This window comes from Oncorhynchus masou, chromosome 22, assembly GCF_036934945.1.
Source record: "Oncorhynchus masou masou isolate Uvic2021 chromosome 22, UVic_Omas_1.1, whole genome shotgun sequence".
Taxonomy (NCBI): domain Eukaryota; kingdom Metazoa; phylum Chordata; class Actinopteri; order Salmoniformes; family Salmonidae; genus Oncorhynchus; species Oncorhynchus masou.
The window spans coordinates 6,001,965-6,022,697 of record NC_088233.1 but is presented as its reverse complement, the minus strand read 5'-3'; the positions used below and the strand labels follow the sequence as shown (position 1 = coordinate 6,022,697).

General features: G+C 42.7%; 1 protein-coding gene across 4 annotated transcripts in view; it reads left to right on the top strand.

The window, feature by feature from the left end:
• Positions 1–7,060: 7,060 nt before the first annotated feature.
• LOC135508924 (cingulin-like protein 1) overlaps positions 7,061–20,733 on the top strand; it is a 31,920-nt gene continuing 18,247 nt past the window's right edge. For 3 of the 4 annotated variants that reach the window (XR_010450867.1, XR_010450866.1, XM_064929146.1), the window contains exons 1-10: positions 7,061–7,151; positions 9,506–11,385; positions 12,943–13,058; positions 16,588–16,693; positions 17,047–17,142; positions 17,340–17,422; positions 17,680–17,824; positions 19,419–19,631; positions 19,747–19,854; positions 20,678–20,733. The exon at positions 20,678–20,733 is cut by the window's right edge and continues 43 nt beyond it. Coding sequence is in view for 2 of the 4 variants with exons in the window: in XM_064929146.1 (XP_064785218.1) it covers positions 9,607–11,385; positions 12,943–13,058; positions 16,588–16,693; positions 17,047–17,142; positions 17,340–17,422; positions 17,680–17,824; positions 19,419–19,631; positions 19,747–19,854; positions 20,678–20,733 (2,702 nt within the window). In the remaining 2 variants the exon portion in view is untranslated. The remainder of the gene's footprint in view (positions 7,152–9,505; positions 11,386–12,942; positions 13,059–16,587; positions 16,694–17,046; positions 17,143–17,339; positions 17,423–17,679; positions 17,825–19,418; positions 19,632–19,746; positions 19,855–20,677) is intronic. The other variant, XM_064929147.1, reaches the window with a different exon arrangement.

The following is a 20,733-nucleotide window of genomic DNA, read 5'->3' as shown; positions in this document are numbered from 1 at the left end:
CAGAGGTTCTACTCATATAATGAAATAAATGTTGTTTTAGATATCAGAAGTATTTCTTATTTCTCCCTTTAAAAAGTATCAGCAGACTGGTACAGTATCAGCAGACTGGTACAGTATCAGTATCAGCAGACTGGTACAGTATCAGCAGACTGGTACAGTATTAGCAGACTGGTACAGTATCAGCAGACTGGTACAGTATCAGTATCAGTATTAGCAGACTGGTACAGTATCAGCAGACTGGTACAGTATCAGCAGACTGGTACAGTATCAGTATCAGCAGACTGGTACAGTATCAGTATCAGCAGACTGGTACAGTATCAGCAGACTGGTACAGTATCAGCAGACTGGTACAGTATCAGCAGACTGGTACAGTATCAGTATCAGCAGACTGGTACAGTATCAGCAGACTGGTACAGTATCAGCAGACTGGTACAGTATCAGTATCAGCAGACTGGTACAGTATCAGTATCAGCAGACTGGTACAGTATCAGCAGACTGGTACAGTATCAGTATCAGCAGACTGGTACAGTATCAGTATCAGCAGACTGGTACAGTATCAGCAGACTGGTACAGTATCAGTATCAGCAGACTGGTACAGTATCAGTATCAGCAGACTGGTACAGTATCAGCAGACTGGTACAGTATCAGCAGACTGGTACAGTATCAGTATCAGCAGACTGGTACAGTATCAGCAGACTGGTACAGTATCAGCAGACTGGTACAGTATTAGCAGACTGGTACAGTATCAGTATCAGCAGACTGGTACAGTATCAGCAGACTGGTACAGTATCAGTATCAGCAGACTGGTACAGTATCAGTATCAGCAGACTGGTACAGTATCAGCAGACTGGTACAGTATCAGTATCAGCAGACTGGTACAGTATCAGTATCAGCAGACTGGTACAGTATCAGCAGACTGGTACAGTATCAGCAGACTGGTACAGTATCAGCAGACTGGTACAGTATCAGTATCAGCAGACTGGTACAGTATCAGAAGACTGGTACACTATCAGCAGACTGGTACAGTATCAGTATCAGCAGACTGGTACAGTATCAGCAGACTGGTACAGTATCAGCAGACTGGTACAGTATCAGCAGACTGGTACACTATCAGCAGACTGGTACAGTATCAGTATCAGCAGACTGGTACAGTATCAGCAGACTGGTACAGTATCAGCAGACTGGTACACTATCAGCAGACTGGTACAGTATCAGTATCAGCAGACTGGTACAGTATCAGCAGACTGGTACAGTATCAGCAGACTGGTACAGTATCAGTATCAGCAGACTGGTACAGTATCAGTATCAGCAGACTGGTACAGTATCAGTATCAGCAGACTGGTACAGTATCAGTATCAGCAGACTGGTACAGTATCAGTATCAGCAGACTGGTACAGTATCAGCAGACTGGTACAGTATCAGCAGACTGGTACAGTATCAGCAGACTGGTACAGTATCAGTATCAGCAGACTGGTACAGTATCAGTGGTATCAGTATCAGACTGGTACAGTATCAGTATCAGCAGACTGGTACAGTATCAGTATCAGCAGACTGGTACAGTATCAGCAGACTGGTACAGTATCAGTATCAGCAGACTGGTACAGTATCAGCAGACTGGTACAGTATCAGCAGACTGGTACAGTATCAGTATCAGCAGACTGGTACAGTATCAGCAGACTGGTACAGTATCAGTATCAGCAGACTGGTACAGTATCAGCAGACTGGTACAGTATCAGTATCAGCAGACTGGTACAGTATCAGCAGACTGGTACAGTATCAGCAGACTGGTACAGTATCAGCAGACTGGTACAGTATCAGTATCAGCAGACTGACTGGTACAGTATCAGCAGACTGGTACAGTATCAGCAGACTGGTACAGTATCAGCAGACTGGTACACTATCAGCAGACTGGTACAGTATCAGTGGTACATCAGCAGACTGGTACAGTATCAGCAGACTGGTACAGTATCAGCAGACTGGTACAGTATCAGCAGACTGGTACACTATCAGCAGACTGGTACAGTATCAGTATCAGCAGACTGGTACAGTATCAGCAGACTGGTACAGTATCAGCAGACTGGTACACTATCAGCAGACTGGTACAGTATCAGTATCAGCAGACTGGTACAGTATCAGCAGACTGGTACAGTATCAGCAGACTGGTACAGTATCAGCAGACTGGTACAGTATCAGTATCAGCAGACTGGTACAGTATCAGCAGACTGGTACAGTATCAGTATCAGCAGACTGGTACAGTATCAGTATCAGCAGACTGGTACAGTATCAGCAGACTGGTACAGTATCAGCAGACTGGTACAGTATCAGCAGACTGGTACAGTATCAGTATCAGCAGACTGGTACAGTATCAGCAGACTGGTACAGTATCAGCAGACTGGTACAGTATCAGCAGACTGGTACAGTATCAGCAGACTGGTACAGTATCAGCAGACTGGTACAGTATCAGTATCAGCAGACTGGTACAGTATCAGTAGACTGGTACAGTATCAGCAGACTGGTACAGTATCAGCAGACTGGTACAGTATCAGCAGACTGGTACAGTATCAGTATCAGCAGACTGGTACAGTATCAGTATCAGCAGACTGGTACAGTATCAGCAGACTGGTACAGTATCAGCAGACTGGTACAGTATCAGCAGACTGGTAGTATCAGTATCAGCAGACTGGTACAGTATCAGTATCAGCAGACTGGTACAGTATCAGCAGACTGGTACAGTATCAGCAGACTGGTACAGTATCAGTATCAGCAGACTGGTACAGTATCAGTATCAGCAGACTGGTACAGTATCAGCAGACTGGTACAGTATCAGTATCAGCAGACTGGTACAGTATCAGCAGACTGGTACAGTATTAGCAGACTGGTACAGTATCAGTATCAGCAGACTGGTACAGTATCAGCAGACTGGTACAGTATCAGTATCAGCAGACTGGTACAGTATCAGCAGACTGGTACAGTATCAGCAGACTGGCAGACTGGTATCAGTATCAGCAGACTGGTACAGTATCAGTATCAGCAGACTGGTACAGTATCAGCAGACTGGTACAGTATCAGCAGACTGGTACAGTATCAGCAGACTGGTACAGTATCAGCAGACTGGTACAGTATCAGCAGACTGGTACAGTATCAGCAGACTGGTACAGTATCAGTATCAGCAGACTGGTACAGTATCAGCAGACTGGTACAGTATCAGTATCAGCAGACTGGTACAGTATCAGCAGACTGGTACAGTATCAGTATCAGCAGACTGGTACAGTATCAGAAGACTGGTACACTATCAGCAGACTGGTACAGTATCAGCAGACTGGTACAGTATCAGTATCAGCAGACTGGTACAGTATCAGCAGACTGGTACAGTATCAGTATCAGCAGACTGGTACAGTATCAGCAGACTGGTACAGTATCAGCAGACTGGTACAGTATCAGCAGACTGGTACAGTATCAGTATCAGCAGACTGGTACAGTATCAGCAGACTGGTACAGTATCAGCAGACTGGTACAGTATCAGCAGACTGGTTCAGTATCAGCAGACTGGTACAGTATCAGCAGACTGGTACAGTATCAGTATCAGCAGACTGGTACAGTATCAGCAGACTGGTACAGTATCAGCAGACTGGTACAGTATCAGCAGACTGGTACAGTATCAGTATCAGCAGACTGGTACAGTATCAGAAGACTGGTACACTATCAGCAGACTGGTACAGTATCAGCAGACTGGTACAGTATCAGCAGACTGGTACACTATCAGCAGACTGGTACAGTATCAGTATCAGCAGACTGGTACAGTATCAGCAGACTGGTACAGTATCAGCAGACTGGTACAGTATCAGTATCAGCAGACTGGTACAGTATCAGTATCAGCAGACTGGTACAGTATCAGTATCAGCAGACTGGTACAGTATCAGCAGACTGGTACAGTATCAGCAGACTGGTACAGTATCAGTATCAGCAGACTGGTACAGTATCAGCAGACTGGTACAGTATCAGCAGACTGGTACAGTATCAGTATCAGCAGACTGGTACAGTATCAGCAGACTGGTACAGTATCAGCAGACTGGTACAGTATCAGTATCAGCAGACTGGTACAGTATCAGCAGACTGGTACAGTATCAGCAGACTGGTACAGTATCAGTATCAGCAGACTGGTACAGTATCAGTATCAGCAGACTGGTACAGTATCAGCAGACTGGTACACTATCAGCAGACTGGTACAGTATCAGTATCAGCAGACTGGTACAGTATTAGCAGACTGGTACACTATCAGCAGACTGGTACAGTATCAGTCAGACTGGTACAGTATCAGCAGACTGGTACAGTATCAGCAGACTGGTACAGTATCAGCAGACTGGTACAGTATCAGTATCAGCAGACTGGTACAGTATCAGCAGACTGGTACAGTATCAGCAGACTGGTACAGTATCAGTATCAGCAGACTGGTACAGTATCAGCAGACTGGTACAGTATCAGTATCAGCAGACTGGTACAGTATCAGCAGACTGGTACAGTATCAGCAGACTGGTACAGTATCAGCAGACTGGTACAGTATCAGCAGACTGGTACAGTATCAGTATCAGCAGACTGGTACAGTATCAGCAGACTGGTACACTATCAGCAGACTGGTACACTATCAGCAGACTGGTACAGTATCAGCAGACTGGTTCAGTATCAGCAGACTGGTACAGTATCAGTATCAGCAGACTGGTACAGTATCAGCAGACTGGTACAGTATCAGTATCAGCAGACTGGTACAGTATCAGCAGACTGGTACAGTATCAGTATCAGCAGACTGGTACAGTATCAGCAGACTGGTACAGTATCAGCAGACTGGTACAGTCCACAGTATCATATCAGCAGACTAGTATCAGCAGACTGGTACAGTATCAGCAGACTGGTACAGTATCAGTATCAGCAGACTGGTACAGTATCAGCAGACTGGTACAGTATCAGCAGACTGGTACAGTATCAGCAGACTGGTACAGTATCAGCAGACTGGTACAGTATCAGTATCAGCAGACTGGTTCAGTATCAGCAGACTGGTACAGTATCAGCAGACTGGTACAGTATCAGCAGACTGGTACAGTATCAGCAGACTGGTACAGTATCAGCAGACTGGTACAGTATCAGTATCAGCAGACTGGTACAGTATCAGCAGACTGGTACAGTATCAGTATCAGCAGACTGGTACAGTATCAGCAGACTGGTACAGTATCAGCAGACTGGTACAGTATCAGTATCAGCAGACTGGTACAGTATCAGCAGACTGGTACACTATCAGCAGACTGGTACAGTATCAGCAGACTGGTTCAGTATCAGCAGACTGGTACAGTATCAGCAGACTGGTACAGTATCAGCAGACTGGTACAGTATCAGCAGACTGGTACAGTATCAGTATCAGCAGACTGGTACAGTATCAGCAGACTGGTACAGTATCAGTATCAGCAGACTGGTACAGTATCAGCAGACTGGTACAGTATCAGCAGACTGGTACAGTATCAGCAGACTGGTACAGTATCAGTATCAGCAGACTGGTACAGTATCAGCAGACTGGTACAGTATCAGCAGACTGGTACACTATCAGCAGACTGGTACAGTATCAGCAGACTGGTACAGTATCAGTATCAGCAGACTGGTACAGTATCAGCAGACTGGTACAGTATCAGCAGACTGGTACACTATCAGCAGACTGGTACAGTATCAGCAGACTGGTACAGTATCAGCAGACTGGTACAGTATCAGCAGACTGGTACAGTATCAGCAGACTGGTACAGTATCAGTATCAGCAGACTGGTACAGTATCAGCAGACTGGTACAGTATCAGCAGACTGGTACAGTATCAGCAGACTGGTACAGTATCAGCAGACTGGTACAGTATCAGCAGACTGGTACAGTATCAGCAGACTGGTACAGTATCAGTATCAGCAGACTGGTACAGTATCAGCAGACTGGTACAGTATCAGCAGACTGGTACAGTATCAGTATCAGCAGACTGGTACAGTATCAGCAGACTGGTACAGTATCAGCAGACTGGTACAGTATCAGCAGACTGGTACAGTATCAGTATCAGCAGACTGGTACAGTATCAGCAGACTGGTACAGTATTAGTATCAGCAGACTGGTACAGTATCAGCAGACTGGTACAGTATCAGTATCAGCAGACTGGTACAGTATCAGCAGACTGGTACAGTATCAGCAGACTGGTACACTATCAGCAGACTGGTACAGTATCAGTATCAGCAGACTGGTACACTATCAGCAGACTGGTACAGTATCAGCAGACTGGTACAGTATTAGCAGACTGGTACAGTATCAGCAGACTGGTACAGTATTAGCAGACTGGTACAGTATTAGCAGACTGGTACAGTATTAGCAGACTGGTACAGTATCAGCAGACTGGTACAGTATTAGCAGACTGGTACAGTATTAGCAGACTGGTACAGTATTAGCAGACTGGTACAGTATTAGCAGACTGGTACAGTATTAGCAGACTGGTACAGTATTAGCAGACTGGTACAGTATCAGTATCAGCAGACTGGTACAGTATTAGACAAGTCATATAGTATGTATTATTCGAGGTGTTAATGATGATGATGAAGATGAGGATGATGAACACCTGCGCAATTTGCTGAATATTTTATTTTACTTTTGAATTTTTTATTAACAGATATCAACAAACATGCAAAAACAAGCATACATACAAACTATTAACATTGCCAGGAATCCTAAACAAACAAACCATATTCGTTATTAATACAACAAGTTTGAATTGCCTATTTGTTTTTCATTTTAGTTAAAGTAGTGCCATAATGTTTAAATTATTTGATAAAATTGGGGAAAAAAAGTTCGGTTTTGATTTAGACAATTTGCATTTGTGAACATGAAAAGTACCTAATATAATTAGCAGTTGAATTAAATCTACTAAATCTTTATCAATGTCAGAATTTCTGAAATAAATGATTATATCAAAACCTTTTAATTGTACAACCTGCAGTTTGTTGAATAGCTGGACAGATCCGCGTAGGGATACTGTGTGGAATGCGGAGGGAGAATTCGGACTTCCCATACAGCAACTCCCACAAGAGACTGTCACTTCAGCCGGCGCATGTTGCACGACTGACAGAAGAACAACGCCAATTTAGGTAAGTCCATTAAACGGATTTGCTCACAGGAACACTTTTCTGAACTGTCTGTAGCTAGCTGTTACTTGAACCAATTGAACAGTTAAGTGCTTTATGATGTGATTCTAGTTTTTGGCATTGCCTGGTTGGCTATCTTATCGTTCAAGAACATCGATTGATCCGCTAGTAAAGGTGGCGTTTCATTATCCGCTGGTAAAATTGCATAGAGGATTACTCATGCATCTCTCCTTTGTCTTTAATTACAATCGTACACATAGAGTCAGATAAAGTGCTTATGAAGGAGAGAGTATTTTGTTATTGGTCCTATTTATTTTCATTTAAAGAAGTGTACACCTATTTTATACTGTAACAAGTAGAGTTTTTTTTATCGTTTTGGTGCCATTTTCACAAGCACGTAGTACATTTTCATAGCTCTTTTGTGCAAAACTCAAAATAGATTATCACAAAGGAAGTTGTTTTAAAAACCAAGCACTTTTTCATCAAATGTAATCAGTGTTTTATCTAGAAATACTGTACATGCTTCACATTGCAATACATGTTCATAATAAGAACTCGCCTTTCACAATGCAAAGCTCACGTTACTTTTGATATGATCCTCTTCTCTGTTAATTAGAGACATTTTACTATGACTTAATCCGAGTGCTCTTAATTGATGATCACTTAAACGTTTGGTAAACCTACTCGTGGGGAATACCGCAATTTACGTTGCAGACACTTTTGTCCAAAGTGACAACAGTCCACACATTTTGGTATGCGACCCCCAGTGAGAATCGAACACACAACTGCTTGTGCTATGTTCTTAGGAACTGAGCCACACACGACCAACTACAATACTATAATATAATGCAGGTCAAAGATGAATGATTGCCATCCCAATGAATGTATGTACTACAGTACTTCAGGTCATGGAGGAGACATGCAATGATGTCAATTGAGACCTATGTCAGGCTTGGATTCGCCATGCCCCCCCCCCCCCCAAAAAAGGGGTATTCCTCAGCTGCATGAACAATGAGTATATTTGCTGTGATGTGGATGAGAACCTATGGCCAAATGCTCCAGACAGGCTTAACGCAAACTAGTGCCTGCTAAACATTTAGGTTTCTTTCATTTAAATACATTGTGAAATATGTCTTCAATGATCATACCTTTTTGAACATTTCATGTTCAGTCAATTGTAATGGGTAGTGCAAGTGTATTGCCTAATGTGTAATATACTGTAATTTACTACATTCAAAGGGCAAATTTAAAAAAAATATTATCTTAAGTTTTTGCTGATAGTTAAAATAACTAAAGAGAGGATATCATTTTGTTTTTGTGATTTAAACCAATGTACTCATTATATTTCACAGTAAACATTTATTTTTAAGGCCATGATTGCGTGGTGAAAGGTTTTTTACCAGTTTGGAGTTTAGAAAATGGGCTGCATACAGTATGTGAAAACACTACCAAAGAGTTTAAACTACTGGAATACGGTAACAGTTTTACTTGCTGTAAAACACTACCAAAGAGATGGAACAACTGGAATACGGTAACAGTTTTACCTGCTGTAAAATACTACCAAATAGTTTAAACTACTGGAATACGGTAACAGTTTTACCTGCTGTAAAATACTACCAAATAGTTTAAACTACTGGAATACGGTAACAAAGTTACTTGCTGTAAAACACTACCAAAGAGATGGAACTACATGAATACGGTAACAGTTTTACTTGCTGTAAAACACTACCAAAGAGATGGAACTACTGGAATATGGTAACAGTTACCTGCTGTATATTTCAATGCTGAGCTTTCACATGTTGATTATTTCAACAACAATACACATTGTTCTAAAACAAACGTGTGTGTGTGTGTGTGTGTCTTTGTTTCCGTCCACAACTGATTTTCCCTCAAGTGCCATCTCATCACATCATCAACTGTAGATGAAAACTGTGTGTGTGTGTATGACGGACAACCTGGTTGGAACGACCACGGACAGTGGTCGTCGTCATGCAGCGCTTTTGTGCCCTGTAAACAATAGTTGCACTGTTCGCACACACTGAATAAACTGTTTTCCATTTCAATGTTGCTGTTGATGGTGGTGTCGCCGCTCTCTCTCTCTCTCTCTCTCTCTCTCTCTCTCCACTCTCTGTCCGTGGCTTGCTGGTTGGTGCAGCTGTTGGAGTTGCGATGTCATTGTTGCTAGTTGGGCCACATGACTTCTTCTCTGTTTTGTAAACAGTCGCCTGCTGTATTTTTCCATGGGGTAAACTGTTGTAAAGACAGGGGGTGGTTATTGGAGCCTAAAGGGTTAAGAGGAGACCAACCAACTAATAATCATCCAACCGAAGTGTTTTTTATATTTGCTTCTTTTACAGCTGTGAATCTCTTCAGTTCTGAGGGAAAGTCCTCTTGTTCATTACAGGACTGGTGTGAACCCAGCCAACGCACAACGTTGTCTCTACGTTGACTCCCATAAATGGAGTCTCGCAGAAACGGAGCGAGTGGCTCGTCTCCAGACTTCAGTAGAATACAACAGGGCTACAACATGCAGCAGCCTGGACCTGGTCCCAGAGGCGGTCCTCGTCCTCTGTCCTCAGACAGCAGCAGCACGTTCGGGGTGAGGATACAAGTCCAGGGGATTGAGGGTCATCCTTACGTTGTATTGAACGACGGGGATAGCAGAGCTGCTCTGCCGTCTGGTGGCCTGGAGAGCTACAGTAGAAACTGGGACCACCAGGAAGAGTCTGTCAGCGCCCACAGCCAGTCTGATTACACCTCCATGGTGAATGATAGGCAATCTCCGTTAGGAAGTCCCTATATGGAGCGATCTCCGTTAGGAAGTCCCTATATGGAGCGATCTCCGTTAGGAAGTCCCTATATGGAGCGATCTCCGTTAGGAAGTCCCTATATGGAGCGATCTCCGTTAGGAAGTCCCTATATGGAGCGATCTCCGTTAGGAAGTCCCTATATGGAGCGATCTCCGTTAGGAAGTCCCTATATGGAGCGATCTACGTTAGGAAGTCCCTATATGGAGCGATCTCTGTTAGGAAGTCCGAATATGGAGCACAGTATTCCCAACCACCATGGGGAATATGCTCGTGGAGGTTCTCTGACTGAGGTTAGGGAGGGTAGGGAATCACAGAGGATGCTGGCGTCCACCGTGTCCATGTTCGACTTCCAGGATTCACACTTACAGCAGTTACAGAGGACCATGCCGACATCTAATATTGGGTTGAACTTCCAGAGACACCCAGAGCTGCTGAAACCCTACAACCCAGACAGGAACAGCCTCAGCCCCCGCCTCTCCTCCAGCCGAAGACTCTCTGTTCCCCCCACTCAGACAACCTCTGTACCTAGGCCGGGACATCTCACCAGAGGTCTCCAGAGTGGAGCAGGAGCCGCCCTGAACCAGGGAGCAGGGTCTAGACCCGGACCAGCCAGGATCCCTCTGCCTGCTGAGGGTATAGAGATAGCTCCCGCCCAGACCCAAGGCCCGGGCCCTGCCCCTGTCCCAGCTCCCGCCCAGACCCAAGGCCCGGGCCCTGCCCCTGTCCCAGCTCCCACCCAGACCCAAGGCCTGGGCCCTGTCCCAGCTCCCGCCCAGACCCAAGGCCTGGGCCCTGTCCCAGCTCCCGCCCAGACCCAAGGCCCGGGCCCTTCCCCTGTCCCAGCTCCCACCCAGACCCAAGGACTGGGCCATGTCCCAGCTCCCACCCAGACCCAAGGCCCGGGCCCTGTCTCAGCCCCAGGTCCCCACCACCATTCTTTTACCACCTTACTAAGTCCCCCAAGCGAGGTTACCAACGTCCCCAGGAGGTCCCCAAACACAGTGGACACAGAACCCATCTCCTCCATAGGTAGCCTGATCAACCAGTTCGACAGCCCCCAGCAGATGGGCCGAGCTGGGCCTAGGAGAGGGAGGATACCCCCAGAGGACCGGAGGAGGTCACGCAGCGTGGACAGCAGGCGACAGTGTCACTCATACCCATTGGAACCCTCCAGCCCTGCCTCGGCCGTCAGAGGGACCAGGGGAGAGACTCCAGGGGGAGTCACCAGCGCTCCCGGGTCACCTAAGGGGAGAGGGGCCAACGGACCCTCCACTCTGATGTTTAATAAGCTCCAGTGGGAGAAGGAGGAGGGGCCTAGCGTTGTGTCACCTAAAGAGGTGAAGGTACGGTACAGAGTGGAGAAGACCTCCCTGAGCAGATCCAGATCTCTCAACCACAGAGAGGAGGAGTCAAAGAGAGAAACTCAGGTAAATTGGTTTTTAATATTGTATATATAGTTTAGTTCATTTATTTTGATTTTAACCTTTATTTAACCAGGAAGGGCTCATTTGAGATTTGAAATCTCTTTTTCAAGAGCGTCCTGGCCAAGATAGGCAGCACCAAGTCATTACACAAATTACAGACAGACAACATGAAAAACTACAAGTTATCTAGGAAAAACCATTGAATTCACAAGAGTATAAACAAAATCCTAAAACAGCAAATTAAAAACATTGACAGGTCAGGTAATCAGCCTCCATATCCTTCATCAGCGATTTAAAAACACCAATCGGGACAAGTTCTTCCACTTTAAAAGTATTTTGTACATAAAAGCCCTTTTACCAAATTCAGTTCGGACATTTGGAACAGTTGGCAGGGAAAAAGTCCTGCGAACGAAGAGAAAGCTTTTGTGAGAGACGAGGCACAACAATAAATAACAATCACCAGCATAAAAGTGAAGTTGCACATTTTATATTATAGTGCTACAGTAGTATGTGTATAGTACTACTAAAATAGTATGTGTATATCATAGTACTACTACAGTAGTAGGTGTATATTATAGCACTACTACAGTAGTAGGTGTATAGTACTACTACAGTAGTAGGTGTATATTATAGTACTACTACAGTAGTAGGTGTATATTATAGTATTTTTAAAGTATTTAGGTGTATCTTATAGTACTACAGTAGTATGTGTATATTATAGTATTATTAAAGTATTTATAGTACTATTATAGTAGAAAATATATATGTTGTATTGTTACATATACCAGATAGGTGTAGTGAAATGGGTGTCAAACTCATTTCATGGAGGGCCTAGTGTCTGCAGGGTTATGTTTTTCCCCCCTTTTAATTAAATCCTCAACCAAAATGTAAATGTAAAAATGAACCCTTGCAAAACCGCACTAGTTATTATTCGAATGAGCTCCGCCCCTAAACAATTTTGTATTGTAATCCAATATGGCCTTGTTTCGGAGGTGGAGTTAATTGGAATAATGCCCAGTGTGCTTTGCAAGTGTTCATTTTTACATTTTTGGTAATTTAGCAGACCTTCTTAATACCCCATAGTGCTATCAGACGTCTGCTACCAACGCAGCAGATTTGGGGTAATAGGAGGCCACAAAACTGAGACCTGCTATTAAAAACATTTTTTTTATAGAAGAAAAATATATATTATAGTATTATAATAATTATATAATAATTATAATATAGTACAGTATATTGAAAATACTAATTTCATATAATTATATAATAATAATAATATATATAAATATAAATAAATTATTATTATTATTTTTATAATAATATATTATAGTATATTGAAATATAAATAATAATAATAATTTTTATAATAATATATTATAGTATATTGAAAATACTAATTTCAGCTCTGAGTATTTTGTTTGTTACAGAATATATTCTACTGTAGTTCAGAGAAATACAGATAATGAAATACTCTTCAAGTAAGTGGAATATTCATTTTTAAAATAAATGTAACATGAAACACTGCGCATCTGTGGCTTCACCTTGATGTTGTGTTACCAGGTCATCACTCCAGATCTTTTGAAAGGTCAGAGCGGTCTGCAGCAGGTCTCCACTGAACCACAACGACCAAATGAAGACGCCACTAAACAGATACTGTTCACTTACCTCAATGATGGGTAAATTTACACTTGGAATATCTCAACCACGATTCGTTTCATGATTCTCTACTCGTTTAATCTTGTGCTGTGACGGAACCTCTGGCAAGATGCCAGCGAGACTGAGGGTCGGCATCAATTCAGATCCCATTCAGGAAAATTTCAAATTTCAGTTCACATTTGAATGACATGTATTCTGATCCCAAGTGACTATTACACATTTCTCATATTTTTGCCTGTAATTATATAACGGAGAGAATGTGAACGAGATCTGTTACATTCTGGTAAATGATTGCTGTTACAGCACACACACACACACACACACACACACACACACACACACACACACACACACACACACACACACACACACACACACACCAGTTCAGGAATGCCGAGTTTGATGAACAGATTTCCACAGTGCCAACAGTAGAATATCACTTTCATCTCCTCACCAGTAACACAAACTGGCAGAAATGTTGAATACTTTGAAGACACAACCCACGCTGAAACGTTAGAAGATGAACATCAGATGAACATCTGACAGATCTAGTCCTGAACGAATATGAGGAAGCCTGGAAAGTGAGGCTCTGTTAGGTACTGTGTGTGTAGCACAGGCAAAATCAATTATAGCCTTAATTATCTTACACACAGTATCTATATGACTGGTATGTTGTTCTGTATGGTGGTTATATGACTGGTATGTTGTATGGTGGTTATATGACTGGTATGTTGTTCTGTATGGTGGTTATATGACTGGTATGTTGTTCTGTATGGTGGTTATATGACTGGTATGTTGTATGGTGGTTATATGACTGGTATGTTGTATGGTAGTTATATGACTGGTATGTTGTATGGTGGTTATATGACTGGTATGTTGTATGGTAGTTGTATGACTGGTATGTTGTTCTGTATGGTGGTTATATAACTGGTATGTTGTATGGTGGTTGTATGACTGGTATGTTGTATGGTGGTTATATGACTGGTATGTTGTATGGTGGTTATATGACTGGTATGTTGTTCTGTATGGTGGTTATATGACTGGTATGTTGTATGGTAGTTATATGACTGGTATGTTGTTCTGTATGGTGGTTATATAACTGGTATGTTGTATGGTAGTTGTATGACTGGTATGTTGTATGGTGGTTGTATGACTGGTATGTTGTATGGTGGTTATATAACTGGTATGTTGTATGGTGGTTATATGACTGGTATGTTGTATGGTGGTTATATGACTGGTATGTTGTATGGTGGTTATATGACTGGTATGTTGTATGGTGGTTATATGACTGGTATGTTGTATGGTGGTTATATGACTGGTATGTTGTATGGTGGTTATATGACTGGTATGTTGTATGGTGGTTATATGACTGGTATGTTGTTCTGTATGGTGGTTATATGACTGGTATGTTGTATGGTGGTTATATGACTGGTATGTTGTTCTGTATGGTGGTTATATGACTGGTATGTTGTATGGTGGTTATATGACTGGTATGTTGTATGGTGGTTATATGACTGGTATGTTGTATGGTGGTTATATGACTGGTATGTTGTTCTGTATGGTGGTTATATGACTGGTATGTTGTATGGTGGTTGTATGACTGGTATGTTGTATGGTGGTTGTATGACTGGTATGTTGTATGGTGGTTATATAACTGGTATGTTGTATGGTGGTTATATGACTGGTATGTTGTATGGTGGTTATATGACTGGTATGTTGTTCTGTATGGTGGTTATATGACTGGTATGTTGTATGGTGGTTATATGACTGGTATGTTGTATGGTGGTTATATGACTGGTATGTTGTATGGTGGTTATATGACTGGTATGTTGTATGGTGGTTATATGACTGGTATGTTGTATGGTGGTTATATGACTGGTATGTTGTATGGTAGTTATATGACTGGTATGTTGTATGGTGGTTGTATGACTGGTATGTTGTATGGTGGTTGTATGACTGGTATGTTGTATGGTAGTTGTATGACTGGTATGTTGTTCTGTATGGTAGTTATATGACTGGTATGTTGTATGGTGGTTATATGACTGGTATGTTGTATGGTGGTTATATGACTGGTATGTTGTATGGTGGTTATATGACTGGTATGTTGTATGGTGGTTATATGACTGGTATGTTGTATGGTGGTTATATGACTGGTATGTTGTATGGTGGTTATATGACTGGTATGTTGTATGGTGGTTATATGACTGGTATGTTGTTCTGTATGGTAGTTGTATGACTGGTATGTTTTATGGTGGTTATATGACTGGTATGTTGTATGGTGGTTATATGACTGGTATGTTGTTCTGTAAGGTGGTTATATGACTGGTATGTTGTATGGTAGTTGTATGACTGGTATGTTGTATGGTGGTTATATGACTGGTATGTTGTATGGTGGTTATATGACTGGTATGTTGTATGGTGGTTATATGACTGGTATGTTGTTCTGTATGGTAGTTGTATGACTGGTATGTTGTATGGTGGTTATATGACTGGTATGTTGTATGGTAGTTGTATGACTGGTATGTTGTATGGTAGTTATATGACTGGTATGTTGTATGGTAGTTGTATGACTGGTATGTTGTATGGTAGTTATATGACTGGTATGTTGTATGGTAGTTATATGACTGGTATGTTGTATGGTGGTTATATGACTGGTATGTTGTATGGTGGTTATATGACTGGTATGTTGTATGGTGGTTATATGACTGGTATGTTGTATGGTGGTTATATGACTGGTATGTTGTATGGTGGTTATACGTGGTATGTTGTATGGTGGTTATATGACTGGTATGTTGTATGGTGGTTATATGACTGGTATGTTGTATGGTGGTTATATGATTGGTATGTTGTATGGTGGTTATATGACTGGTATGTTGTATGGTGGTTATATGACTGGTATGTTGTATGGTGGTTGTATGACTGGTATGTTGTATGGTGGTTGTATGACTGGTATGTTGTATGGTGGTTGTATGACTGGTATGTTGTATGGTGGTTGTATGACTGGTATGTTGTATGGTGGTTGTATGACTGGTATGTTGTATGGTGGTTGTATGACTGGTATGTTGTATGGTGGTTATATGACTGGTATGTTGTATGGTGGTTGTATGACTGGTATGTTGTATGGTAGTTGTATGACTGGTATGTTGTATGGTAGTTGTATGACTGGTATGTTGTATGGTGGTTATATGACTGGTATGTTGTATGGTGGTTATATGACTGGTATGTTGTATGGTGGTTGTATGTTGTATGGTAGTTGTATGACTGGTATGCTGTATGGTAGTTATATGTTGTATGGTGGTTATATGACTGGTATGTTGTATGGTAGTTATATGACTGGTATGTTGTATGGTGGTTATATGACTGGTATGTTGTATGGTGGTTATATGACTGGTATGTTGTATGGTAGTTGTATGACTGGTATGTTGTATAGTAGTTGTATGACTGGTATGTTGTATGGTAGTTATATGTTGTATGGTGGTTATATACTGTAGTTATAACACTGTGGTATGCCGGTGAACTCTGTGTGACTGGTTGTTGTTATTCCCTCAGGACCACTGATTTATCCTCCACCACTCAGAAGAAGGTGAACCTGGTGTTTGACAGAATCAACCAACTGAAGTGGAAGACTGCAGAGAACATGGAGGAGGAGATCAGGGTGAGGCTCGTTTGGCAGGGTAGCCTTGTGGTTAGAGCGTTGGACTGGTAACCGGAAGGTTGCAAGTTCAAACCCCCGAGCTGACAAGGTACAAATCTGTTGTTCTGCCCCTGAACAGGCAGTTAACCCACTGTTCCTAGGCCGTCATTGAAAATAAGAACTTTTTTCTTAACTGACTTGCCTAGTAAAATAAAGGTAATAAAGAAAAAAATATATGGTTGGCTCTGTCCACCCTGAAACATACACATTGTTAAAGTAGCCTATTTCTTTAACAATGTGTATGTGAACCTGAAGTGTTTCTAATGAGTGAATGTTATTGTGTGTGCGTCCGTCCGTCCGTCCCAACCTTGCAGGATTGTGCTGCTGAGAACAAGGCGCGACAGCAGGAAGGAGCAGAACTGGAGAGAGAGGTGTCAAAGCTGAAGACACAGTTGGAGCATAAGACCAAGGTAAAGTAGTTCCACCGGACAATGGTGTATTTAACCAAAATAAGCGATTCTTATGAGTGAGTGTTTCTGTTTAGAACCATTTTTCGTCTGTTTGGTGGCTAATGAACATAACCGATGAAAAACTTGTAAATTCGCATCATACTGTGTCAATCCTTCATGGCTAAGTGATAACATTTCGGACTCTGTGTGTCCTGTAGAATGGTAGAGCCCTCGCGGAACTCTCCACGTTACGGGATAGGCTGGCTGGGATGGAGGCGGAGCTTGAAGTTGTCATAGACGAGTAAGGCCCAATCCTAAATGGACCCCCGGCAAGACCTTACACCTTATGTGGAGATTTTGAGAGGATCTCTGAACCTGTCGTTGTGAATTGTGAAATGGCCTCTTGAAGAACAATTTCTGATTTCTCTGGTCTGGTGCTCTCTGGTTTCTCAGGCTTGTGTTACTAGTGCAGGTCAGAATGTGAGGTGGTCTGTATATTTCAGTTCATGTTTCAGCCGAGTGACCTTTTTCTCAAGACCAAAGGTGTATGTTCCTCAGGCTAGTCAAGGTGAAGGCAGAGAGAGAACGTGGCCGTACAGAGAGGAAGGTCCTCCAGCAGCAGCTGTCTGATATGCATGATGAGCTGGACCAGGCCAAGAACACAACACAGGCAGAAAGCGCAGAGAAACAGCTCGTTCTGAAGGTAAGGAACAGGTTGTGAGAGAACTTGGTTCATTCTTATTCTTCCACAATATTTTGAATTCAGAATATTCCCATTGACCCCCCCCCCCTTTTGTACACTGCTGCTACTCGTTGTTTATTACCTATGTATAGTCACTTCACCCCCACCTACATGTACATATTACCTCAACTCGCCTGTACCCCAGCACACTGACTCCGTTCCGGTACCCCCCTGTATATAGCCTCCACATTGACTCTGTACCGTAATACCCTGTATATAGCCTCCACATTGACTCTGTACCGTAATACCCTGTATATAGCCTCCACATTGACTCTGTAGCGTAATACCCTGTATATAGCCTCCACATTGACTCTGTACCGTAATACCCTATATATAGCCTCCACATTGACTCTGTACCGTAATACCCTGTATATAGCCTCCACATTGACTCTGTACTGGTACCCCCTGTATATAGCCTCCACATTGACTCTGTACCATAATACCCTGTATATAGCCTCCACATTGACTCTGTAGCGTAATACCCTGTATATAGCCTCCACATTGACTCTGTACCGTAATACCCTGTATATAGCCTCCACATTGACTCTGTAGCGTAATACCCTGTATATAGCCTCCACATTGACTCTGTACCGTAATACCCTGTATATAGCCTCCACATTGACTCTGTAGCGTAATACCCTGTATATAGCCTCCACATTGACTCTGTACCGGTACCCCCTGTATATAGCCTCCACATTGACTCTGTAGCGTAATACCCTGTATATAGCCTCCACACTGACTCTGTACCGTAACACCCTGTATATAGCCTCCACATTGACTCTGTAGCGGAACACCCTGTATATAGCCTCCACATTGACTCTGTACTGTAACACCCTGTATAAATCCTCGTTATTGTTGTTCTTATTGTGTTACTTTTTATTATTACTTTTTATTTTAGTCTATTTGGTAAATATTTACTTAACTCTTATTGAACTGCACTGTTGGTTAAGGGCTTGTAAAGTAAAGCATTTCACGGTAAGGTCTACACTTGTTGTATTCGTCGCATGTGACAAATAAAGTTTGATTTGTATAGTCCCAATAGAGTGTGTACTGCTTCTATTCTTACACATATTAGATTTCTACTTTTGAAGAGAGGAAGAAGGTGGTCACTTTATTGTCACAAGGAAACGGTAAAGAATATTCTGTTTTGTTCCAACCCCCTCCGAGACACACACAAGCACATTTTTATTTTGTTACCTTTATTTAACTAGGCAAGTCAGTTAAGAACAAATTCTTATTTTCAATGACGGCCTAGGAACAGCAGGTTAACTGCCTGTTCAGGGGCAGAACGACAGATTTGTACCTTGTCAGCTCGGGGGTTTGAACTTGCAACCTTCCGGTTACTAGTCCAGCGCTCTAACCACTAGTCTACCTGCCGCCCATCCGCTCTAACCACTAGGCTACCTGCCGCCCCTCCACTCTAACCACTAGGCCGGGGCGGCAGGATAGGAAGTAAAAACCTTGGCTTGCTATTAGGATGGCTCTGAAGCACAGAGTTCAAGTCAAAACTAGATGGATTCTAGAAGTTAACCCGAGTGGATGTGTCTGTTTTTAGGATCTGGCCCAGCTGCGGTTGGACTTCCAGGAGCTCATGCAGGTGCAGGAGGAGCAGGAGGAGGTGCTACACTGGAGGGAGAGGGAGCTGACCGCCCTGAAGGGAGCGCTGAAGGAGGAAGTGGAGAGTCATGACAAGGAGCTGGGCATTATGAAGGAGGTGTACGACAAGGAGGTGCAGAAGCTCCAAGAGGAGGTGGAGGAGGTGAAAGAGGTAAATGATGAGTTGAATTGAATTGAATATCCCAGTAGCTCAATAGCATAACTTAATGTTCCACTCAACATATTGTATCTTGTGTGTGTTCTAACTCCCTCTGCCTCACTGTCAGAGTAACACAGTTCTGGGCCAGGAGAAGAGGGAGGTGGAGGAGGAGAGAGGGGAGGCCCGGGGCCAGGTGAAGGAGCGGATCCAGGAGAGAGAGGAGCTTAAGGGACAGGTACTGGGGCATTATATACTACAGCACCCATAATGCTGTACTACAGAACCCACAATGCTGTACTACAGTACCCGTAATGATGTAATACAATACCCATAATGCTGTACTACAGTACCCATAATGCACTATACTACAGAACCCACAATGCTGTACTACAGTACCCATAATGCACTATACTACAGAACCCACAATGCTGTACTACAGTACCCGTAAGGATGTAATACAATACCCATAATGCTGTACTACAGTACCCGCAATGCACTATACTACAGAACCCATAATGCTGTAATACAGTACCCATAATGCACTATACTACAGAACCCATAATGCTGTAATACAGTACCCATAATGCACTATACTACAGAACCCACAATGCTGTACTACAGAACCCATAATGCTGTAATACAGTACCCATAATGTTGTACTACGGTACCCATAATGCTCTGTACAGCGTGTCCAGATAACATATCAGGGCCCGTATTCATAAAATATCTGAGTATGAGTGCTGATCTAGGATCAGGTCCATCTCGTCTATTTAATCTAAGTCATTAGGATATATAAAAACATATTTACAGTGTAACCTAACGTAGCATATATTTAGCATACTAAAGCAGTCAAAGGTAATATATCATACTAAACAATCAATACGTAGGATACTAGACTTTAATATTGTGCGACCGCTATTACACTGGTAGCTTAAGGTAAAGGAACATAATCATACTAAATGGAGAGGCACCGACTTCAGTAAATATAATAAGTTTTGCTCTGAGACCAGGTTGTCCTGAAGCTAACATAATTGTGTTTCATCTCTACACTATCCCAGGTAGAGGAGCTGGAGAGCAAGGTGGACCAGCTCAACCTCGTCATCAAGGAGTCCAA